The sequence below is a fragment of the Homarus americanus genome, unplaced genomic scaffold (genome assembly GCF_018991925.1).
Source record: "Homarus americanus isolate GMGI-L3 unplaced genomic scaffold, GMGI_Hamer_2.0 scaffold48016, whole genome shotgun sequence".
NCBI lineage: Eukaryota > Metazoa > Arthropoda > Malacostraca > Decapoda > Nephropidae > Homarus > Homarus americanus.
This window is the reverse complement of record NW_024755055.1, coordinates 1,495,486-1,519,939: the sequence shown is the minus strand read 5'-3', so window position 1 is coordinate 1,519,939 and position 24,454 is coordinate 1,495,486. Positions and strand designations below refer to the sequence as shown.

Sequence of the window (24,454 nt, the reverse complement as noted above, 5' to 3'; positions counted from 1 at the left end):
AGATATCAAACTCGCTAACAACTTGTATTGTTTATAATTGTGATTCTTCATCAGTTATATCCATACTTACCTCAGTTAGCCTTCAACACCTTGAATAACTTCTTTTGTAAGTCTTCATTCTGTTTTGGGGGATCTTCTTTCATCATTATCTGTGTAAGGTTTTGTTTCCAGTTTCCCTCCACCCACGTCTTCTGTTTGTTCCTCACTTCGTTCAACATACTGTGTTCCGTCTTGGCCAGGTCGACGCATGTCTGGTTGTCTTTCCTCACCACCTGTTTATTTACTGAGGCAACCCAATCCATTTCATGCGAGGCTTTTAGGGGGTCCAGCTCACTCACCAGGCAAGACAGTTTCAATCTTTCATTGGCTATAAACAGTTCATTTAGTTCTCGCTGCATCCGCTCCTCGCCAAACATCTTAACCTTCTGGTCAAATATATTGTAGAAAAATTTGTAGAGCTTCACGTCGGGGTGGTTAAGATGGCGTAACCTTTCCTTCGTCTCCTCAAACAATTGTATTCTTCCCCACCTTTTCCTGTCGTTAATTTTGAGGTAGGCAATATCTTCTGTAGTCCAGCACATGAGATTTTTAAGCAATATTAGCGATTCGTCGTATCTCTCGGCTATCATCACCAGATCAAAGACATCGTTTAATCTCTTGATCTTCTGCATTAACTCGCCAGGTTCATAATCCTCGATGCTGCTGTAGCCTAAGTCGAAGAACATTTGATGGATTCCGAATACTTTTTGTCGACGATCCCTCACCACTGCCGAGTAAGGTTGGGTGGCGAACTCTGCTATCGGCATCTTGTAGTGCTGTGGAGAGATAGGGCGAATAACAATGGCGAATAGCATTACGAATGAGAGAAAAAACGGAAAGAATACAATAAGGGAGAAATGTTTAGAGAGAGAGTTATGCTATACGATGGTTTAGTTATTTCAATCAGTCATTTTATTATCCAAATATAAAAGTAAACATCTCAGAATGACAAAAATATTTAATTACACCTTTTTAGCTCAGTCTCCCACTCCACCCCACCCGTGGCATGACAGCAAAGTAGTAGTGTGTGTGTGTTGTGTATGTGTCGTGTGTGTGTGTGTGTGTGTGTTCACGTGTCCAATGTCCACCGTACAATGAAACACTGAAACTTTTCCGGTGATTTTTCTTTTATTTCTTCACCTCCTCTAGATTGAAGAAGGACCAGACGGATTCAAACTGGGCCACAGGCTCTCGCACGATGGTCACCCAGGCAGCGTTGTCCTTCATCACCTGTACGGGTGGGGGGGGGGGGAGAAAATGTAAACACGATCATTCACTATATTCACATGTACTGATATCCCTTTAACTTAGAACTCATATTCTCAATGGGTTTAGACGATTAAAGATAAAATTGAGGATAAGAGAACGTACTTTGTGCAGAGCGTCAACATCCAGACGTGTGTGGACCACCATCATGTTGTACTTATGGTCGGGAGTCATTAGCGCCCTTGGTATCATTCCAGCTTTAAAGGGTAGAGGTGACCCCAGGTAATTTCCCGTCAGCGGTAGCACCTGAGTCAGCCCGTGGGTCTTACCGTATCTATAAAGAGGGATTTGATTAGTTTTTTCTTTAGTCATACTGTACCTGTATCTGTACCCTATCTGTAATGACACCTGTATGCCTGTATTTGTGGTTTATAATTGACCTGGTTAATTTGTGGGTCATTCTCATTAACGCTTATCTACCTGGATGTGTTCCTGTACCTATGACGTCATCTAATTAATTTATATTTTCTCTAGTATACAGGTATGGGGGCATTATTCTCTCTCTCTCTCTTACCTGAGAAAGATGCGCTGGGTAGTGGATGAAGCACATTTATGCGTCTTAAGAAACATAACATTGTGCCTCGGAGTACAACCTCCTGGAGTTGACTGTGATGGCGGCCAGGTGGTGTTGGGGGGCGGGTGAAGGGCCCTGTGGGATGGATACAAAGAAGTCAGGTTAAGTAACAGAACAACCGACCACAACAACTAACTTTTATTCCCAAATTATGCCGTTCTCGCCCACACACACACACAGACTCTAACATTACTGAATTCATCTCACACGTAATTGATGTAAAAAATGGATTCCTTTACAGTACAGTCTCAGTGTAGTTTCGATGCCATATTTCAAGTGTTTAGATGGTGTTTTTATATATATTTTCATTTTAGGGAAGAAAAATATCGTGGGATTTTGTCCAGTGGGAATTAGTCCGGTGGGGTTATGTCCGATGGTAACCTATAATATGGCTGGTTTGCTGATGCAGACAGACCCAAGCAGGCAACCACGAACAGACTAAGTGGAACACGAGTGACTGAGGCATGGTGGTGGTGGTGGTAGGAAAACTAAATTAAAATAAATTATTTTTCTTTATTTTACAACAAGTCCAAGATTTTTTTTGTTGTCTTAGTCATCAACGCTTCAATAGCTGTGTGTGTGTGGGGAGTTAAAATGAACCACACACACACACACAACACACACACACACACACACACACACACACACACACACACATACGCCTCCATCACCAAACCAACGGTGTATGAGAGTGGTTAAAGGCATGACAGGAAGTACTGTTGGCGGGCCTTGGAGTACAAAGCTACAACGGGATTACAAACATCGCCGTGAAAAGACATGAAGTTCACTGAAGTACATAACGAGTCTACTATTATTTACCCCCCCACTGTACATACGGCTCTGGTTTTTAGAAATTAATGCGGTTTTTTTTTTAGATGACATTTTCCTAAACTCTGACTATTTTGTTGTTGTCAGTATGTCACGCTCCACCAACGAGGGGCAAAACTATAAATTCGTCAAGTTATGCAGAAAGGTTTTTACTAGTGGGATGGTCATTCCGTAAATAAGGTAAAAATATAGTGGGCAATTACGTGGGACCGGAAGACTTCACAGAGTCATTCTCCTCCCGTACACAAACTCGTCTTTTTCTCCTCGCTTCCCCTACCCCATGTTCCCTCAAGCGTAGTGGGGCGAATTCGAACCCAGGACTTTATACTGTAGCGCATTTTCTTCACGATTCCAGTCTAAATAATTATCCATTTATACCCTCGTCCAAGACACGGGCGGCCATCATATAAACGGTGAACTTGAGCACCCCAAAAATAAATAAAGACAAGGTGGAGGTACGTACATAGCATTATAAAGTCTCCATCCATACCTTCGACTTTCTGATCACCGCTAGTATGATTTTTTTTCACGAATTTACATATTGAGAAACGATATATGTATGTTGTGTTGTCAAAGTAAGAGAACCAATTGAGACCCTGTAATTGTGTGTAAATGAGGCAGAAAGTCAGATCAACAACCTGGGACTTGGTCACATATGGCAGCAGGGTCTACCGTTAGACACATTATATATTCCCAGACGGTAATATCCCCCTATTAGCTGCTTACTACCTATTACAGCAGATAGTCCTTGGGTATTAGATGATTTGGCATACTACACACACACACACACGGGCGAGAATAGTATAATCAGAACACAAATAGTCGTATAAAGCAGCGCATATAGCCTCGTATTTGGTAAAAAATAAAGGAGCATAGCATCGTAAAGAATGGTTACCAGCCAACCTCATGTGCCTCTGCGATTCTTATACGTGGGAAATTTGTTTTTATGATCTGTAAAGAACTTGGTAGCGGATATTTTTTGAGTGGTGTATGTATGTCTGGTAGATATTCCCAATAACGGAAGATCGTTAATGTATCTAACGGATTGACGTGATATAAAGCGTAAATTTTTTTTTAACCCACGTGAATATAACATCAATTTTAAGATTCAACTTTACCTTAATTAACTATACTTAACACACTATGGAGATTGAGGTAGATGTAACATTTAACAAAAAATCCAGTTATTTATTTGTGTATGTGAGTACCTTTTAAGTAGTCTAGAGGTGTGTAGTGGAGCATAGTAGGTCAGTGACACCATCATCACCATCGTCATCACCACTATCACCACCTTCATCGTCGCGTTTACACACCGCCACCATTCTCGTCTATGGGAAAAAACAAAATTATTTCAATCTCAATTTTTTTTCCGTTGAAGTATAGTTATAGGTTTAAGTACATTATAAATATTTCACAATTATAATATAACATTAGTCAGGAGGATAGTGTAGTGTTTTGTTATATTGTCCTATAGAGTAGCGAGTATCTTATGAACTGTGGTAGTGTGGTGGTCATACGTCAACACGGCGGCGGATGTTTGAGGCATTGTAGAGCACTATTGTTACAGCGGTAAACATATATGTGTGTGTGTGTGTGTGTGTGTGTGTGTGTGTGTGTGCGGGAAGTTTTGATTAAAGTCTCCAACGGGTCACCAACCTCTGTTTTTGTTACACACACACACACACACACACACACACAAAAGAAAAACTGGGAGTATTGCTGTCTGTATAAACTTTGATCATTTTGTGTTCTCATGATGGTTGTGGTTTCCGGGTAAGTAGTAATAATTGCAGTTCTCCGTTAAAGTTATGAGGTAAAGTGGGTGAGTTGGTTTCTGCTCTCATTTACAATTTCCCGTGTTACTACACCAGTGTCTCGCTCGTCCTGGGGTTGAATGTTTCTGTATCAACTGAAGGAAAAGCTTCCCCCTGCAAGTGAAGAGGAAGGCATCAGGTTCCAGGGTGCCTATATCCCTCCTAATGCTGTCTAGTTCGAGAAAATAACAGGAGGGATGGTGTGGAAAAAAGCACTGAAGACACAGGGAGGGGCCGGCCCTTCAGGTCTGGATGCAGACGGTTGGAGAGTCATCCTCAGCACTAACAAGTTTGGCCCCGTAGCAAGTGATCTCTGCAACGCCACCACCGCCCTTGCAAAAAAGCTAGCAACCGCGTGCTGCCACCACCTCCATACTCTGACGGCCTGCTGCCTCATTCCTCTGGATAAAAATCCAGGATGTAGGCCTATAGGAGTGGGGGAAGAGCGGAGGCGGATCATTGGAAAATGCATAATGGAGGTGGTGAATGATCATGTCAGGGCAGCTGTAGGGAACCTGCAAGTATGTGCCGGCCACCAGGCTGGCGGGGAGGCTGCCATTCACGCCACGAGAACGATATTTGAGCAGCGTGATTGTGAGGCTGTTCTGGTTGACTCTTCCAACGCATTCAACATGATCAACCGCAAGGCCTCACTGCACAACATCAAGATCAAGTGTCCAAGCTTTGCAATGTATGTTGAAAACACCTCCAGGAACCCACCAGACCTCTATATAACAAGCTTCAAGGCCCTAAGAGGAGATACCACCATACAGTCAACTGAGGGAACAACGCAGGGGGACCCTGTCGCCATGGCAATGTACGCACTATGTCTGTCTGTGCTCCAACACAATAAAATATGAAACAACTGAGGTCAAGCAAGTGGCTTACGCTGATGACCTAACAGGAGCAGGAAAAGTGGAGGACATCAATAAGTGGTGGGACCTGATAACATCACGAGGTCCACAAATAGGGTACCACCCAAACGCCAGCAAGTCCTTCCTCATTGTGAAGTCAGAACATTATGAACGGGCTATGAAGGCGTTCGGTGGAAGTGAGGTCAAAAAAACAAGGGATGGCCAAAGACACCTAGGCGCAGTAATCGGCACGACGGACTTCAAGACCGAGTACGTAACGGGAAAGGTGAATGAGTGGGTGAAGGAAATCCAAGCTCTGTCTGAGATTGCTAATACAGAGCCACATGCGGCTTTTGTGGCATTCACCCATAGAGTCAAGCATCGCTGGAACTACCTGATGCGCACTATCCCTGATATTGGACCTCTCCTCCACCCTCTGGAAGAAGCCATCAAGGTCGCCTTTATCCCAACATTAGTGAAAAACCCTTACTTAACCCCAGCAGAAAGGTCACTCCTTGCACTACCCCCGAGACTGGGAGGAATGGGCTTGACTAATCCAGTGGAGCTGCCCGGACAGAACACCAGAACTCTGTCAAGCTCACGGCAGCTCTCACTGAGCACATAATAGCTTAGAATGCAGCAAGTCAGGTGGATACCAATGAATTAAACAAGATGCGACGGTACATTACGACAGAACGGCAGCACACCCAAAGTGATAAACTGCAACAACTGATGCAGCAATTGAAAGATAACTTTAAAAAAAAAACGCAACTATAGCGCAGGAGTTGGGCGCCTCAAACCGGCAAACAACGTTACCGATAAGGGCAATAGGTTTCATCCTTAATAAACAAGAATTCACAGATGCCATTGCTCTAAGGTACAGTAGGCCAGTAGAAGGTTTGCCCTCCTAATGCGTGTGACTCATGACATCGACCACGCCATGGTGTGTAAGAAAGGGGGCCTCGTGTGCATGAGGCATGGCGAAGTAAGGGATCTAACAGCAAATACCTGTATACTGAAAGAAATCTGCCATGACGTCATGGTGGAACCGCCCTTCCTTCCGTTGGACGGTGAGAACCTCCGTCACAGGACTTCAAACACATCCAACGAAGCCCGTGTGGACGTCAGTGCTCGAGGATTCTGGACGCGGGGACAGCGTAACCTAGCTCTCGATGCTGCACACAGGAGGAACGAGAATGACAAGATCAGGGCATATGGGGAGAGAATTCTGAATGTTGATCAGGGCAGCTTCACTCCTCTGGCGGGAGTGTTATCTGAACGGAAGCAGCAGCCCAGAAGTTATGTTACAGCCTGGATGAGATGTCGACTGTCCTTCTCTCTCCTTAGGTCTGCATTGCTCTGCCTCAGGGGAACGAGAGCATCGACCCCAAAGCCAACAACGGTCGCAGATATTGACTACGAGGCAACAGTCACTGGATGCCGCATAGATCTGCGGCTCAACTAACTCAACACAGGATATTTAATTTTAAGGTAATAAAATGGGGGTGAAGGTGTGGCTATTGGGGGAGGCTGAGACCACCTTTTAAAAAAATAGTAGTAGTAGTAGACGCACACACCCGTATCACCTTTAAAAGGTATATAAAAAAATAGCTTGTTAACTATACCCCAAATTTCTCACAAAGGACAATTATATATTAAATACAAAAAAATTTATCAACTATACTTTTGCCGTAAAGTCATTCAAAGTTTGTAAAGTTTAAGTATAATAATACCCAAAAATATATACTGTATACGTGTTCGGTAAGAAAATTATGAGGCGGTCTACAGCAAGTGTGATATATGAGTGTATATAACATTTTTATAAGCCATATTTTTCTTAATTCATGTATAAACGAATGTGTGTGTGTGTGTGTGTTCTTACAATTGGCTTACCTTGTGGTGAAATTCTTACCTACATATGGTTTTAGAAACCCTAAAAATTCTCTGCAGTCCTTCATATAACATCAATATCTGGGGGAAAAAAAAAGATTTGAATTCTAAGATAAATAGTCCTGAAATTTAGGGGAAAAATTGAGTTTAGGGAATAATTTTAAGGTTGAAGAGGGAAAAAATAAGGGTTTGGGAGATTATTACCGTACAGATTTTTAAATAATAACCACGATGCTTTTTTGTCTTTTAGGAGTTCATTCATTACGGACAAAACTTATTAGATTTAGGTTCTTTTGCTATTATCAGGGGATCAAATGCCAAATATAGGCTTTAAACACCTTAACTCAAGCTCCACACACGAGAACAAACATTTAAGATTTTTTCGGTATCTGTTTATTTTATTTAATCCAGATACAATTCTACAGGTTGTAAATAAAGGGATTAAAATTCATTTGCGAACGTTCACTAATAAAAAATAATAATTTCTCTCACGAACTCTATCATACTTACGGTTGTTTTGGTGTTTTGGCTTGAGGAAGACCTCCACCCCCTACGGCAGCCCAAGCGGTACTGATTCGTCTCCTTCCGAGGCTTTGTTTTACCTGGACGTGGTGTTCTTATTAGGAGGTGCTGCCCCGCCCCCAATTCCACGAAGCCATAAAAACTGTATTTTCACGGGTGATGTAGATTGCCTCGCTGAGTCTCTTAATATTAAATAACTGTCTATGTTAAGTGTAGCGGTTGGTGTTTGAATAGTTGTACATCTTGCAATTGACTAACTAAAGGGAACTTAAGGTAATTTACTCAAGCAATCAACAATTCTAATTATATCTTTGCAATAAACCTGATTTTTCTCTTTGCAATAAACCATAAATGTCTTAGCCAAAAAAGCATCATATCTGCAATAAACACGTGGTAAATCGTCAGACTTGTTTAGTTTACTCAAGCAAAATATCTTTACGATTTTGTGTGTCAGACAATTATGACAACGGACGAAGGATTTTGACAACCCTACCGAGACAACAGGAGTCGGTGTTCATTGTGGAAATTTATCGACCACCTCCATAAAGGTACTTTTTGGGGCGGGTGTGTCCGCGTGAGTGTATGAAGTATGTCGAGTTATTGAAGTATCTAATATATATGGAGATTTATTATTTTGAAACGTGGATGTTACGTGTATTTGTAGTTGTAACTATCTCTCTGTACAGGTAGTAGGCAGCTATCAAACAGGGAGGTATTACCGCCAGGGAAAATATTTAAAGGTTAATGTATTGTCTAATGGTAGACCCTGCTACCATACGGCATCACGAAAATTGTGACCAAGTCCCAGGTTGCTGATCTGACTTTCTGCCTCATTTACACACAATTGCAGGGTCTCGATTGTTTCTCTTACTCTGACATACAATACAACGTTTCTCAATATTGATCTTCTTTTATTTTATTATTATTATTATTATCATTGTTATTATTATTATTATTATTATTATTATTATTATTATATTTGTATTTAAAATTCTTTATGAATTTTAATAATAATATTACTATTATTATTATTATTATTATTACTACTACTACTACTACTACTACTACTACTACTACTACTACTACTACTACTACTACTACTACTACTATCCCCCCCCCCCAGACCCTGATGTGGGTCATTGACCTGTGCCCTGGTGGGCTAATCCCGTAAAAAAAAATTCTTCACTGTGTAATATTAAACATTCTATCATATATTTGTCCAAGGTATATTTATTTATATTTATAATACATTTTATCTAAGCGAAGGAAGGTATTGAAGTAACTTAATCGTAAATATTTAACAACGAGCATTATTTTACTGGATAACGCTTATTTTTCTATATCGAGTAGTTACCCCAAAACTATAAGGTAAGTTTTCTATGAAACTGTTGCTACCTGGGATGTACTCTTGTATTTTGTTGCAGTATCGTTGAATAAAGTAAATAATTATCGTCATAAAAATAATTTTTGGCAAATATTATTTTCATAAATGCTGTACTGCTTCCCTTTAATTATTTAATAAAATACGCGATTGTGATGTTAAAATTTACATCAGCTGACAATAGTAAACAAGAACTTCAGATACATTCGTAGATAACTACGCAATACTAAAAAATTATGAATATTTAAGAATTACATCATATATTTTTAGGTACAAACTATAAATAAAAGTACAGATATATGAAAAATAAAAATTCTTACTGAGAAATACTTAGTGTATTGTCCACTGAAGTTTGCTGCAAATTTTGAAGACAACTAAGCTGAACTGACAACCGCCCCGATCTTACTAGGTTGATGAAGCAGTCGAGGTCTGAGTCTGGACTCTGCAGTAGAGTACGAGGCCGGTGAGGTGTAGACGTGTATGTCTTATCTCAACTATCATATTATGGACGACTGATACCCCACATGTGAGTGGCAGTTTCGTTTTGGCTGGACCAGATCACAGCAAACGACCAGACGTGACGGCCTAAAAGGTATGTGAAGAAACTATGCGTGTACAGTATAGTAAATTATATTATTATTATTTAATTTTCTTCTGAATGATGAATAACTTAACTAACTTAACATTTATAGTAAACTATTGAATAGATACTTAAAATTCTGATTAAAATATGTATGAATGTAGTGACAAATGATTCAAAATTCAATATATTATTTAAATAATATGCAAATTATACTTCAGATCTAAAATTAGGGTACAAACATATTAAGTAATTTATACTAAGTGAAATTAATTATATTTTTTAAGATAGAAACTATTCCATTTTGGTGATGTGATCTAGAGATTTTGACATTGTTTATTTTATTATTTCGTGTTAATTACATTTTACCTACAGGTGACTTAGTAAAGCTGTCATAAGGTAAAGACTTTATTACTAATGTATTTTATTGGCTAGGAATGAGTTTGATTCAAAGACGTATTATTATTATTATTATTATTATTATTATTATTATTATTATTATTATTATTATTATTATTATTATTATTATTATTATTATTATTATTATTATTATTATTATTCTATTATTATTGTATTATTTTTATTATTATTCCTCTCTCTGTCTCTCTCTCTCTCTCTCTCTCTCTCTCTCTCTCTCTCTCTCTCATGAAGCACGGAAGACAGTGACCAGTTCGATGAGGCAATGTGAGGTACTAAAACAAGGCTTCTTATCTGGGGCTTGGAGGCCTTATCTCAACCCCATGCTGCCGCCTTATCGATAAATTTAACCAATCATGTGGCCCCTTGGCTTAAATGATCATGAATGGATAGTGAAGTACAGTTACGAATCACTTGAAGATTAGACTACCCTAACGCTACTAAGGGTTAGATTACGTTAGGTTATGTTAGGTTTTAGTTAGGGGCCAATCTTGAGTTTTATTTTACCACTTATTTAAAATATTCTCCAAGGTCTTTTAATAACAAAGTCAAGGTCACATTCTGGGGTCAAAGGTCAATATTAAGGTTCCGTATTTTCGTGTCCATTCTGAGGTCAAAGGTCAAAGTTAAGGCACTGTATTTTCGTGTCTATTCTAGGGGTCAAAGGTCAAAATTAGGTACCGTATTTTCGTGTCCATTCTGAGGTCAAAGGTCAATGTTAAGGTGCCATATTTTCGTAAAGATTAAAATGATGGTACCTTATTTTTGTGCCCATTCTAAGGTCAAAGGTCAAAATTACCTCCACGATCAACCATACCCTCTCAGCCTCTTTTCATATTGTTTGTAATTTATTCAAGTTTACACCAGACACCAGACAAGAGGCACAGTGTAAAGTTAAGATTAGGTTTATTGGTGCAACTCAGAGTGCCAAGAGAGTGCCAGTCAGTCATGCTGGGATTGGCTGGAGTGTGTGACGTCATGTGTCTACACCATTACTATAGAGAACCAACGTAACCTAACCTAACCCAACGTAACCTAACCTAAGCTAACGTAACCTAACCAAAGCTAACGTAACCTAACCCAACGTAACCTAACCCAACGTAACCTAACCCAAGCTAACGTAACCTAAGCTAACGTAACCTAACCCAACGTAACCTAACCCAACGTAACCTAACTTAACGTAACCTAACCCAACGTAACCTAACCCAACGGAGTAACCTAACCCAACGTAACCTAACCCAACGTAACCTAACTTAACCACACAAAGGAGAAATAGTTGGATTCAGTAATATATTAATGCAAGTTTACATTGATTCAGAAGGTATATAGACATTATAGTTATACAGAGACAGTACAGGTATACAAACAATATACCTAGACAGTACAGGTATACAAACAATATACCTAGACAGTACAGGTATACAAACAATATACCTAGACAGTACAGGTATACAAACAATATACCTAGACAGTACAGGTATACAAACAATATACCTAGACAGTACAGGTATACAAAACAATATACTCTAGACAGCATAGGAAAAAAAAACATGCAATAAACCTAGACAGTACAGGTATATAAACAATATACCTAGACAGTACAGGTATACAAACAATAAACCTAGACAGTACAGGTATATAAACAATATACCTAGACAGTACAGGTATACAAACAATATACCTAGACAGTAAGGTATATAAACAATTATAGAAGTTATACAAACAGTACAGTGTATACAAACAATATACCTAGACAGTACAGGTATACAAACAATATACCTAGACAGTACAGGTATATAAACAATATACCTAGATAGTACAGGTATACAAACAATATACCTAGACAGTACAGGTATATAAACAATATACCTAGACAGTACAGGTATATAAACAATATACCTAGACAGTACAGGTATACAAACAATATACCTAGACAGTACAGGTATACAAACAATATACCTAGACAGTACAGGTATATAAACAATATACCTAGACAGTACAGGTATATAAACAATATACCTAGACAGTACAGGTATATAAACAATAAACCTAGACAGTACAGGTATACAAACAATATACCTAGACAGTACAGGTATATAAACAATATACCTAGACAGTACAGGTATATAAACAATATATCTAGACAGTACAGGTATATAAACAATATACCTAGACAGTACAGGTATATAAACAATATACCTAGACAGTACAGGTATACAAACAATATACCTAGACAGTACAGGTATATAAACAATATACCTAGACAGTACAGGTATACAAACAATATACCTAGACAGTACAGGTATACAAACAATATACCTAGATGTAAAGAGGTATACAAACAATATACCTAGACAGTACAGGTATACAAACAATATGGCTCTAGACAGTACATAGTATACAAACAATATACCAGAGCAACAGTACAGGTATACAAACAATATATTCTAGACAGTGCAGTATATAAAACAATATGCTCTAGACAGTGGCTATGCAAACAAACAATTGTAAACAGTAAGGTAGTTCCACTCATGATGACCCTAGGAACTATCGTGTGCGTATTGCCAGTAGTGGGGTGAGTGTCTGTGTCTGTGTGTGTGTGTGTGTGTGTGACTGGTCTATATTTATCCCTTGGCTGAGGTTGGATGAAGCACTGTGTGTGTGTGTGTGTGTGTGTGCGCGTGTGTGTGCGTGTGTGTGTGTGTGTGTGTTAGTAGACTCAGCTTCCTCACCCTAATTTTAATGCATTACTCTATATGTATTAGTTAAGATTTCTTTTCTTCATGATAAGCTCCCTCCTCCTCCTCCTCCCTCCCTCCTCCCTCCCCCTCCATACCCCCTCCCTCCTCCTACTCCCCACAATAGAAGGTCAAAGGGCATATATTATCTCCTAACTCATCCAAACATGACGTCACGAGGCCCCCCAACATAGGACAGACGGCCGCTTAGAACCTCCTGTGTTTGCTTGGTATTCCCACCTTGACTACAAAGCCGCGAGACATCCTATAGACTCAGCGTGAAGGCAGGATGAAGGGGTCACCTATCACCCCACTCGTAAACAACTGCTAGATAAGACTACATCATGTTTTGGGTCTTGGCGGATACAGGGATCGTGCAGGTGGTTACAAGTGTCTTAAAAAAAGTGTCTGTTTATAATTGTTTGGAATTGTATGGTTGTTGTTAGTGGTATTGTTGTGTGGTTTGTGGTGGTTGTTGTGGTAACGTATAGGTGATGTTTCTACGGCATTATTCATCTGATGGGAGTTTGACCCTGTACTGGAACCTGACCTGACCTGACCTTGACCCTGACCTTAGTTCTCCTAATCTAACCATGTCAAATCGTTACTGTTGATAAATCTTGTAACCTAACCTGACCTAACCTAACCTGACCTGACCTAACCTAACCTAACCTGACCTGCCCTAACCTAACCACGTACTGTAAAGTGCCTCCAGCTGAGTGTGTGTGTAAAAATGTGAGGGTGAAGGTCAATCTTGATAACACTTGACCTCGTCGCAGGATGTAAACACTCTTGTTGTTGGTCTCTTAAATTTATCTTATCGATGGCGCGTGTTATTTCCAGTCTTAGATGTTGCTAGGAGAGTTGCTAGGAAACCTCCCCCCCCCCCTTGCTGTCGCATTTCTCTCTCTCCCCTTCCCCGCATCTCCCTCTTCACCCCCTTCCTCTCGTGGTTAATGACTCAGTGGATGCTGGTATGTTGGTTTGTCACACACACACACACACACACACACACACACACACACACACACACACACACACACACACACACACACACACTCAGGGTACACACATGTCGACCAACCTTGACGTCCTCTTCAAGGTTACACGAGTATATTCCTACACACGCTGCCAAATACGTCGGGGTATATAACCTAACCTAACCTAACCTAACCTAACCTAAGGCGTATACGTGCGGGAACACTGGCTTAGAACTCGTCTTTATTTAGTGTGTGTAAGACGTTTTAAAGAGCCATTGTGACGTCAGGGTTTTAAAAGAGCCATTGTGACGTCATAGTTTTAAAGGGCTCATTGTGACGTCAGGGTTTTAAAAGAGCCATTGTGACGTCATAGTTTTAAAGGGCCCATTGTGACGTCAGGGTTTTAAAAGAGCCATTGTGACGTCAGGGTTTTAAAGAGCCATTGTGACGTCAGGGTTTTAAAGAGCCATTGTGACGTCAGAGTTTTAAAAGAGCCACGTCATAGTTTTAAAGAGCCATTGTGACGTCAGGGTTTTAAAAAAGCCATTGTGACGTCATAGTTTTAAAGGCCACAGACGTCAGAGTTTTAAAAGAGCCATTGTGACGTCATAGTTTTAAAGGGCCCATTGTGACGTCAGGGTTTTAAAAGAGCCATTGTGACGTCAAGGTTTTAAAAGAGCCATTGTGGCGTCAGGGTTTTAAAGAGCCATTGTGGCGTCATAGTTTTAAAGAGCCTATTAATTAATGAACGCGCTCTATTATCTTCAAGAGTCTTATCATGATAAGAGTATTACTGTTATCTCCTATTACTTCCTGGAATGAGGTGCGGCGATAACACACACACACACACACACACGCACACACACACACACACACACACACACACACACACACACGTTGGTTACACTTGAATATAATACGCGAAGAAATCAACACAAACATCAAAGGACTTTATAAACACCCCTTTCCCGCCAACTCACGATGACGTCACCTGATTGCTACATCATTTCCTGTTGATTAAATGTAGAAAAAAATTGACACTTTAAAGTTAAAGGCGTGATTGACGTCTTACGAAATGGCGGAAGATGTTAATTTGGGGCTATTTTGAGGGTCTCTCTCTCTCTCTCTCTCTCTCTCTCTCTCTCTCTCAAGGTCCTCGACGTGGTGAAGTAACCATGTGTAAACTAGGTCTGAGGTTCTGGTTACTTGTTCCTGGTTCTTATATCAAATGCAACAGGTATTGCCTAGTATGACTGAGTGAGTTTCTAATTGGCTAAATAGTAACTACCTGTACTAATTAGAATTGAAAGGGTTTATTTAGATAGAAAAATACAAATAAAAAATGAAAAATCAAGACGATATTTTTGACAAGTACTGTTGAATGTAGGTTATTTAATATTTAGAGGTTTACGTTTGGGCAGTGCATACCTTTTGTCATCGTATGGGGTATGACAGCATGGGACTAGTTTGGCCTGAGGGTATATTTGTCATGGGCACGATACAAGTTGGCTGGACTTGTGCCCATGTATACTGATGTAATAAGGGTTTTTTTTATATTTACTAAAGCTATTGTTGATGTGATGGTATTTTATGTTAATTTATATCTTCATTATAGGGAGAGTATTATTTGCTGTGATGTTGATTTGTGTGTGGGCATTTTGCAGATCCGTCGATGGTGGATACAGGAATTAAAGTGAAGATAATCCCTCATAACTGATTAGAAAGAGAGATTAGTTTGATATAAGGGATTACAAGAGAGAACACAGATAACAAGGCAAGAACACTAGAGAGAGAACACAAGCGAACCCTAACCAACCTTCCAACACGTAAAGAAACGCCCCAGAACCACCGAGAGGGCGACACACCGCGATGCCTTCCATAACATCAACGACACCACCGTGCGGGAATCTTCCGACGCACACCGACACGACCATATATCAATTCATCAACTGCCGCTTAGTTCGACGTGGGCGTATTGTCAAGGACGACTTCTGGGTTAGAGGCGGCAAGATCTTGAACCCAGAACCCGTTTTCTATGTGGAGAAACTACAGGCAGATGTAAAGGTGGATTGTCATGATGCTCTGATCTGTCCCGGGTTCCTGGATATACAGATTAATGGTAAGTGACTTTGATTTCCTGGCTTTTATGTGTGTGTGTGTGTGTGTGTCATTCTCTTCAACAACAGCAATACAGTGAAACCTCCATATAACGGACCATCGATATAATGGACTTTCATCTCTATATAGTTCATTAGACTGAGGTTTCACATCTAAAGGACCACTTGATATAATGACTTTCCTCTCCAAATAGCCCATTAAATAGAGGTTTTACTGTACGATATTTTTTTGCAGGAGGATATGGCTACGACTTCTCATCTGACATCGATAAATTAGAGGAAGGGTTAGCGGCTGTAGCTAAGGGTGTCCTGGCAACTGGCGTCACCTCCTTCCTGCCTACTCTCGTTACTTCCCCCAAATCCGTTTACCATCAGGTAGGACCGTAGGATACACCTGTCGGGTCATGAGTGAGTTCTTGAGTGGTAAGAGTGAAAGATTGATAAAGAGATTGAAAGGTGTATGGAGATGGACTGTTCATGTATGGTGTTGGGTCAATGGTTGAGTTGAGCTGTATGAATCACTAGGTATACGCCATGTTGTAGAGGAGGAACACTAAAGCTGGTTATGTATTATGATGGTTAAAAGAGATTGAGAGACAGTAGATAAAGTCTGTGTCTGTCTTTCCAGCAGCAGTAATTCCTTGTGGGGGAAGAGCGTGCTAGAATGAAGATTAATTATTACCAAGTATTATTTGTAGTAGTAGTCGTAGCAGTAATAGTAGTAGGAGTAGTAGTAGTAATAGTTGTTGTAGTAGTAGTGTCATTATTATCATCATTATTATCCTCTTTTTCTCTCCCATAAGGTTATACCACGCATAAAAAAGACACCAGGGGGGCCCGGGGGTGCGAGTATACTTGGCGTTCACGTGGAAGGTCCGTTCATTAGCCCCGCCAAGAAGGGCGCTCACCCTCTCCAGTACCTTGAAGGGGTGGAAGAGGTAATTTTAAATGGACCTCTTGTTACCTCTTCTATTACCTCCTTCAGCTATATTTCCACCTGCTGTACAGTATATTTTGCTTCTATAGAGTATAATCACAGTAGTAACACATGTACAGTATCTCTCTCAAATGTGTCCTGGGTTTAGTCCCTGGCTTCTCAAACATGGTAGGTTTTCTCCAAGGACTCAATGATAAGAGTGAAGTAAAAACAGGAGACAGAGTGGATTAAAAACAGTAGACAGGGTGATTTAAAAACAGTAGACAGGGTGATTTAAAAACAGGAGACAGAGTGGATTAAAAACAGTAGACAGAGTGGATTAAAAACAGTAGGCAGAGTGGATTAAAAACAGTAGACAGGGTGATTTAAAAACAGGAGACAGAGTGGATTAAAAACAGTAGACAGAGTGGATTAAAAACAGTAGACAGAGTGGATTAAAAACAGTAGACAGAGTGGATTAAAGACAGGAGACAGAGTGAATTAAAAACAAACACCTTTCCCCTATTAGGGTATGAGTAAGGTCCTCGACGTTTACGGGTCAATTGACAACATCGCCAAGATAACCATCGCCCCAGAGTTACCCGGAGCCCAAGAGGTCATCCGTCACCTGTCAAGTCGGGGCATCGTTGTGTCTGTGGGTGAGTCAACGATCAGCGAGGTATTTCTTTTTTGTTTTAGTGATGACCGATCTAGCCTCTAGCCCTCTGTCCCTCCATCTTGTTCTGAACTACATCATTGTGGTATCATCTTTCCCTTATGACTGTTTCAGCATATCAGGGAAAAAATAAATAATAAATATGTGGTTATTCTCTAGTCTATTGAGTGAGGGAAGTTTCCTAGCATCCTTATATACTGTGGATCTGGCTGTGTACCGAGTGACTGTTTCGCATCTAATGAACACTGGATATAATGGACTTTCTTATCGATATATAGTTTGTTAGATGGAGATTTAGCATGTAACGAACCTTCGATATAACGCACTTACCTCTCGATATAGTCCATTAAGTAGAGGTTTGACGGTTTGTATTATCTGACAGGTCACTCAAGCAGTAACTTGGAAGAGGGGGAAGCTGCCGCCAACAATGGAGCAACATTTATTACCCATCTCTTCAATGCCATGTTGCCAGTGAGTCACCGCTCTTGTGTATTACTTGTGCTGCCCCATCTGTTCACCTCACTTTATTCACCTCTACCTCACTAACTAACTTTACCTCATTGCTGTCTCATAACCAAACTTAATCAACCAAGCATCATAACACTTAACCAAACTTAACCTTACTTAACCTAAATCAACATAACCTCACTGTTTTATCCTAACAAAACATTTACCTTACTACATTAACCTAATCTAACCTTACTGAACAGGTCTAACCTAACCTTATATTTTTTCTGTAATTAACCCTAATCTAACCCTATTGCTTAAACTAACCGAACCTAACTATAAATATCTTTAACCATATCTAGCTTAGGATTTACTCTGTATGATATTTTCACATCTTAACTGAAGTTTTAGAGTCTGATTCATGTTTTAGTGATTAAGACGTTGTGTTAGAGTCTACAATACAGTACTTAGTTGAGGGATTAAGACTTCCTGCAGGAGTCTTTAGCTGTATAGGAATCGGATAATCCTTGAAGATCTTGGATAATTCGCGCATAATCCTTGAAGATCTCAGATAATTCGCACATAATCCTTGATGATCTCGGATAATTCGCACATAATCCTTGAAGATCTCGGATAATTCGTGATGGCCCTGAACACTTCTTGAAGATCTTGGAAACTTCTTATGAATCTTATGCATTTCTTGGAGGTCTTAATTCTATAACCATGAGTAGAGAGTTCAGAAGTGGTGTCTTACTGTCCTTCCCTTCACTCAGTTCCATCACCGGGATCCTGGATTGGTCGGGCTGCTCACCAGTCGCCTCATCTCACACCCCGTCCACTATGGGATCATCTCGGACGGCATACACACTCACCCAGCTGCTCTCAGGATCGCTCACCGTGCTCATCCGCAAGGTATGTATATCTCTAATTTAATGCTGGTATTTTTATATTCCATTTTCTCATTTGTCTTCAGATCTGTAGTATGTCATGGGATGGTTGAAAGCATCAGTAAGAATAATAATTGTCTGGAGGATCACTGTAATGATTTCTGCCATCAAAATTTTATCAGTTCTCACTACATTGGTAATTAATACATCTGTGTTTTATACCTGTATCTGAGCCCAGTGTGTGACTCTAAATCATTGTTGTTGTTCCCAGGCATAGTGCTAGTGACAGATGCGATGGCTGCCATGGGCCTGGGTGATGGGGTGCATCAGATTGGACAAATGAAGGTTTTGGTGGAGGGACGAAAAGCACGATTGGTTGATTTTGACACTCTTGCTGGTTCTGTGGTCACCATGGATGACTGTGTTAGACACTTTATTAATGGTGCAGGTAAGTTCTTATCTTTAATTGTAATGTGTCCAGGTGTATTCATTAAGCCAATTGAACATTTTATTTATATCAGTGTAAATTTCTTCTGATTTCATTGTATAATTATATATCTTCTTTTCATTTTGTATTGTAGTATTAGAAAATTTCAGGCTAAGACCATTCTGTTGATAAAGATCCATATATTATGATTGTTAATATTTGACATTTATTTTATACAAGGTCTTACATATATCCATACTTCAGGTGTAAGTCTAGTTGAAGCGATTGATGCTGCCACTCTTCACCCAGCCAGGGTCATGGGCATCGATCACCTCAAGGGCACTCTGGAATATGGCACAGATGCGGACTTTGTGTTGGTATTGGACAAGGGGCCTTTGAAAGTGCTAAACACATTCATTGCCGGGGAGTGTGTTTACTCCGCCTCTGATGCTCCAAATCTCACCTTCACCCAGAAATCTCCCTCAGATATATAACCATTCATACTGTAGTACAATGTGTATGTGTGGGTAGAAATTCCACTACTGTAATGTACTGTAGATGGATACTGTACTGTAGTCTTGTGTATTGTCGAACACAGTGATAGCTTATATACTGTACTGTAGTCTCTCTCTCTCTCTCTCTTGTTGTTCTCTCTTTATCCTGTCGTTCTTTGTCTCTCCTGTTGTATGATTAGTTCTGTCTCTCTCTCTCTCTCTCTCTCTCGTGTGTGTATATATATATGTGTGTGTGTGTGTGTGTGTGTGTGTGGACAATATCCTAAGAACAAGCCGTGAATTTCCTCCAAACCTGAAAAATTTAATATGATGCACTTTGCCCATTTCTTCTGGGATCATGTAGCTCTATGTGTTTATTTATCAACCATTTGGGGATCTTCATTACTTAAAGATATCGTCATGTATGCTCTGATAATTTCCCTTTAAAGTATGGTAGACACATTCCTCAGTACGCAGCGGTGAAGCATATTGTTAGATGAAGGGATGTAAACAATTCTATAAGGGAATTTTTTTGCTAGAATATATTTTTTCTTGTTTAAGGATTTTTATTGTTTTGGCATTATGAGGTGACCCATGTGTTTGAGGTATTTTGATCCACGTGTTTGAGGGGTGATTTTGACCCACGTGTTTGAGGGGTGATTTTGACCCACGTGTTTGAGGGGTGATTTTGACCCATGTATTTGAGGGGTGATTTTGACCCACGTGTTTGAGGGGTGATTTTGACCCACATGTTTGAGGGGTGATTTTGACCCACGTATTTGAGGGGTGATTTTGACCCACGTGTTTGAGGGGTGATTTTGACCCACGTGTTTGAGGGGTGATTTTGACCCATGTATTTGAAGGGCGATTTGGGGAGCTTCTTTTATCTGTAAGAGTTATCCAGATAATACCTCAACCAATGTGCATCATATTTGAAATACATTTGTTTGATTATTCTGTGAACCTTCTTATTAGACCATGATGACTGTACACTGTGGACCTTTTGCTTTACTCTCAGGATCCTTGATACAGTATATATGTGTCACTCATAATCTCACGTAGGTCCTTCCCATCACCATTGTTGACACCCATAAAGGTATTGTGTCTTGGTTCTTCTCATCACATTACTTTAACTCTTAACTCAACATTTATGGTTATTTTATAGAACTGTGACTGTCTTGGTATGGATGTAACAGGACAGGGGATACTGACTTGAGTACTGTTTACTGACAGGCATGGCATATATTGTATTATATTGTTATGCTTGTTTCTGGTATAGATTTATCTGACTGCCTTACATGTAATTCATTACAGTTATAATTAATAACAGTAATTAACATTTAATGTTATGGCCTTGGAATTATGGTAATTACATTTAGTGGTACTTCAAAAGTACCTAAGCTGTTCTGTTACTTACAGTAATTATATCAAACTAAGGTGATAAGATTTAGTCAAGAGCTGGTTGGTTCAAGACAGACAAATACTTGACTTAGAGATGATGTAGCCAAAAAATGATGATAGATTATAAGTCACCATTGTTTATCTTTAAGTGCACCAATAACTGGTGAAATATTTGATGCTCAGTCTGGTGATAATTACATAATATATTGATAAGATGCCACAGTATTGTTGATGAAGGAGTCTTAAATAATTATCAGTGACATACGGTAGACTCTTATCATAGTATTGTTTACTTTGTATTTAAACACAAATATATATATATATATATATATATATATATATATATATATATATATATATATATATATATATATATATATATATATATATATATATATATATATATATATATATATATATATATATATTGATATTAATCAGAATTTATTGTATTATGTCAAAAAGACAATTGTTTTTCACTCTTGTTAGGCCTTGACGTGCCTTGGTGCAGTGTGTCTGGCATCAAGAGCAACACAGATTTACCACATTCATTATCATCTGTTTGTTCTTAAGGTCTTGACATTTTCACTGTTTACCTTTATCCTCTTCCTTCCCTGTGATGTTCCCCAGATGTATCAATAATATTAGTCAAGTGTCGTGTAAATTTAACTTTTTGTAACTTTTCTACTTTTATTATTTTACTTCATTTTTTTTCTCATCTGTCTTTACTTGTGTTTTGTTTATTATTGTTTTTAACCTGTATAAATAAAGTGAATCAACTGAAGTATCCAAGAAGGAGTTCACGGGATATTACAAAGCTGTACTTGTTGCCATGACCTGCCATAAACACACCACAACACTTCAAGGACCATACAGATTGTATTTGAGGCTTAACAGAGACATTTGTTCCTTCAAGAGCCCAGAAGAGTTCAGTACTAGCCCTCCATCTTAAGGTTGTGTGGCCATGGTTTATAAAATGGCCTGAGTGTATTCCATTTTATTGTATTATTCTTGTATTATATTGAAGTGCTTAGAGTACATATTTTATTCTTAATTCAGCTTTACCATTCATGCTATTCTCACTAAGGCTGTGTACTGAGTGTAACGTCTGAAGCTGAACAGGACTTTACTACATATAAGAATTTTCAAGAGTATTTAATGAACTTCAGATTATCTCATGAGACGTGCCATAGAAAGTATGCACTATGTATTAAGCTCTGACAAGGTGGCTCTTCCCCTTCACCTCAGTGTTCTGGGTTGTCTGTTTACTTAAGTTATAAGACAATTATGAGATTTTTTAACTAGGATTTTATATTTCTCAGTGGAAGCTTTCTTAACTGAGCACACTTAGAATTAATAAGTAATTTCAGTTTGACAGTTGAAAAGATTACAGTCAAACTCATCTTTTTTATGTGTCTCAACCCAGCTCATAAGTGAGAGATGAGGGTAACCACTGCCTCTGTATATTCTACTGTGGCAGACCTACCAGTAACAGTACAGGGATTTACCAAAGTATTTATGACCCCTTGGTTAGTACAGTACTTGGCCGAGCTGGGTTATTGTGTGCATGGCAACACTGATGCACATTAAAGGAGGTTATTAGAACATGTAAGAGAGTAGTTCATGTTGATGTGATTAGCTGACTACATATCCAGGGAGTTCTGTCTCTTGTAGTTTATTTGTTGATGGTTTAGTGTAATTACTAACCTTGTTATGCGCTTAAAGACATTAGTTGTTGAATTGCAGTTAACATTATAACAACAACAGCTGCATATTCTACTCTTTCCTTTTGTAATTCAAGTAAGGTTTGTAGTCATTAATGTACTCTCTCTTTTGCTTTCCACTCCAGGAAGTTTTTAACTTTGAGGAGCCACACCATGTCAGTCAAGGTATCATGTCTTATATCTGTCAGTGATGTGGCCTCCAGTTGTATACTAGTGTGACTTGAGCAGTATGTCAGTTTCAACAAATGTTCATGACAACTAACCAAGGAATTAATATTCTAAACGTGGCTCAAAGTCCGAGGAGCGAACTTTCATGTGTACTGTAGTCCAATATCAGCATGTGCAGGGATATAAAGTTGCCTACTGGCTGAATGACTCTGTATAGGCCAGTTTACTTTCTATAACAGAGTACTTCGATGTTTTGTATTAGTGTACAACATTATTTTGTATACTTGTAGGTTAAGGTTATATAAATGGTGGAAAGCTTCACCATTAAATTTTATTTTGTATTTTACTAGATTTTAGTTGATTACATTATGTGCAATGAAAGTATTGTAAAGTGCGTTGAATCTCAGTGAAAGCTTAGTGCGCACTAACTATGTCCAGCCAGTGTTGTGTTACAGTCTCATCCTAGTTGTTGTGTTATATTGATAGTATTTGCCTCAGACTGCTAGCACAATAGTACATCACTTTCCCAGACTCGGTATTATATTGTATGGTTCAGAATAGTGAACAATCCAGCATAACAGAGATTGTGTCACAGTAGTATGCATCTCCTCTCTCAGTAAGTAATGTTATGTTGTACTGCACCTTATCGCACATCATGAAGGTAATGATCTCAACAGTGAACAGATATAATGTTCATTCTGTTGTTAGTCTGTTGTTAATTTAAGTGGAGTATTATTGGTGGATAATCCTCTGTCTGGCCTCATGACATTCATGTGCTGCCTTAATACAGTACAATGTGTTAACAGGGAGCATGGATAAGATTATTTAATACTTATAATAAAAGGTATTTCAAAGATATCTGGAGAGGGTTTGTTTGAGACTTCATTGCTAGAAACATTGGCAAAATAACACTGATGCACTTGGCTGTATTTAAAACTGAATAAAAAAATTATTGTGTTATTGTATGATGTCTACCATAAAATGTTGAACCAAATGAAAAGAATATAAAATTTGTGAGGTGATAAATATGAAATGTATTATTGCAGAATGTTTCCTATCAAATGGCCATATGGGTGAACTAATGAAGGGGACTTTTATGATACAACTATGGATAAAACACAAGAAAGTTCCTCAATGAAACAGAAAAGACAAGAATGACCAATTATTTAAATAAAATCAGCTATTTCATATCACCTAAATGAATACTAATCTCGGTTGCAATGAGAAAAGGTACTTGGAGAAGCTTATTATAAAAAGGTATAGTTTCCGTGAGTACAAATATAATGATTTTCACCACAAGACTACAGTTTATTA

At 39.0% G+C, this 24,454-nt stretch overlaps 2 protein-coding genes across 2 annotated transcripts; one reads left to right on the top strand and one right to left on the bottom strand.

Moving 5' to 3' along the window:
• Positions 1 to 19: 19 nt before the first annotated feature.
• On the bottom strand, positions 20 to 7,899 carry LOC121856164 (galactosylceramide sulfotransferase-like). Its single transcript, XM_042351491.1, has 7 exons — positions 7,776 to 7,899; positions 7,288 to 7,346; positions 3,916 to 4,035; positions 1,820 to 1,954; positions 1,411 to 1,579; positions 1,180 to 1,269; positions 20 to 815 (listed from the first exon to the last, which is right to left on the bottom strand). The coding sequence occupies exons 2-7, from the start codon at positions 7,338 to 7,340 to the stop codon at positions 72 to 74; spliced, it is 1,311 nt and encodes a 436-aa protein (XP_042207425.1). The 5' UTR covers positions 7,341 to 7,346; positions 7,776 to 7,899; the 3' UTR covers positions 20 to 71.
• A 1,671-nt stretch (positions 7,900 to 9,570) lies between these two features.
• Positions 9,571 to 24,100, top strand: LOC121856245 (N-acetylglucosamine-6-phosphate deacetylase-like). Its single transcript, XM_042351623.1, has 9 exons — positions 9,571 to 9,760; positions 15,548 to 16,002; positions 16,236 to 16,375; positions 16,804 to 16,938; positions 17,446 to 17,575; positions 17,975 to 18,063; positions 18,813 to 18,951; positions 19,198 to 19,374; positions 19,618 to 24,100. The coding sequence occupies exons 2-9, from the start codon at positions 15,753 to 15,755 to the stop codon at positions 19,845 to 19,847; spliced, it is 1,290 nt and encodes a 429-aa protein (XP_042207557.1). The 5' UTR covers positions 9,571 to 9,760; positions 15,548 to 15,752; the 3' UTR covers positions 19,848 to 24,100.
• The last annotated feature ends 354 nt before the right edge of the window (positions 24,101 to 24,454 follow it).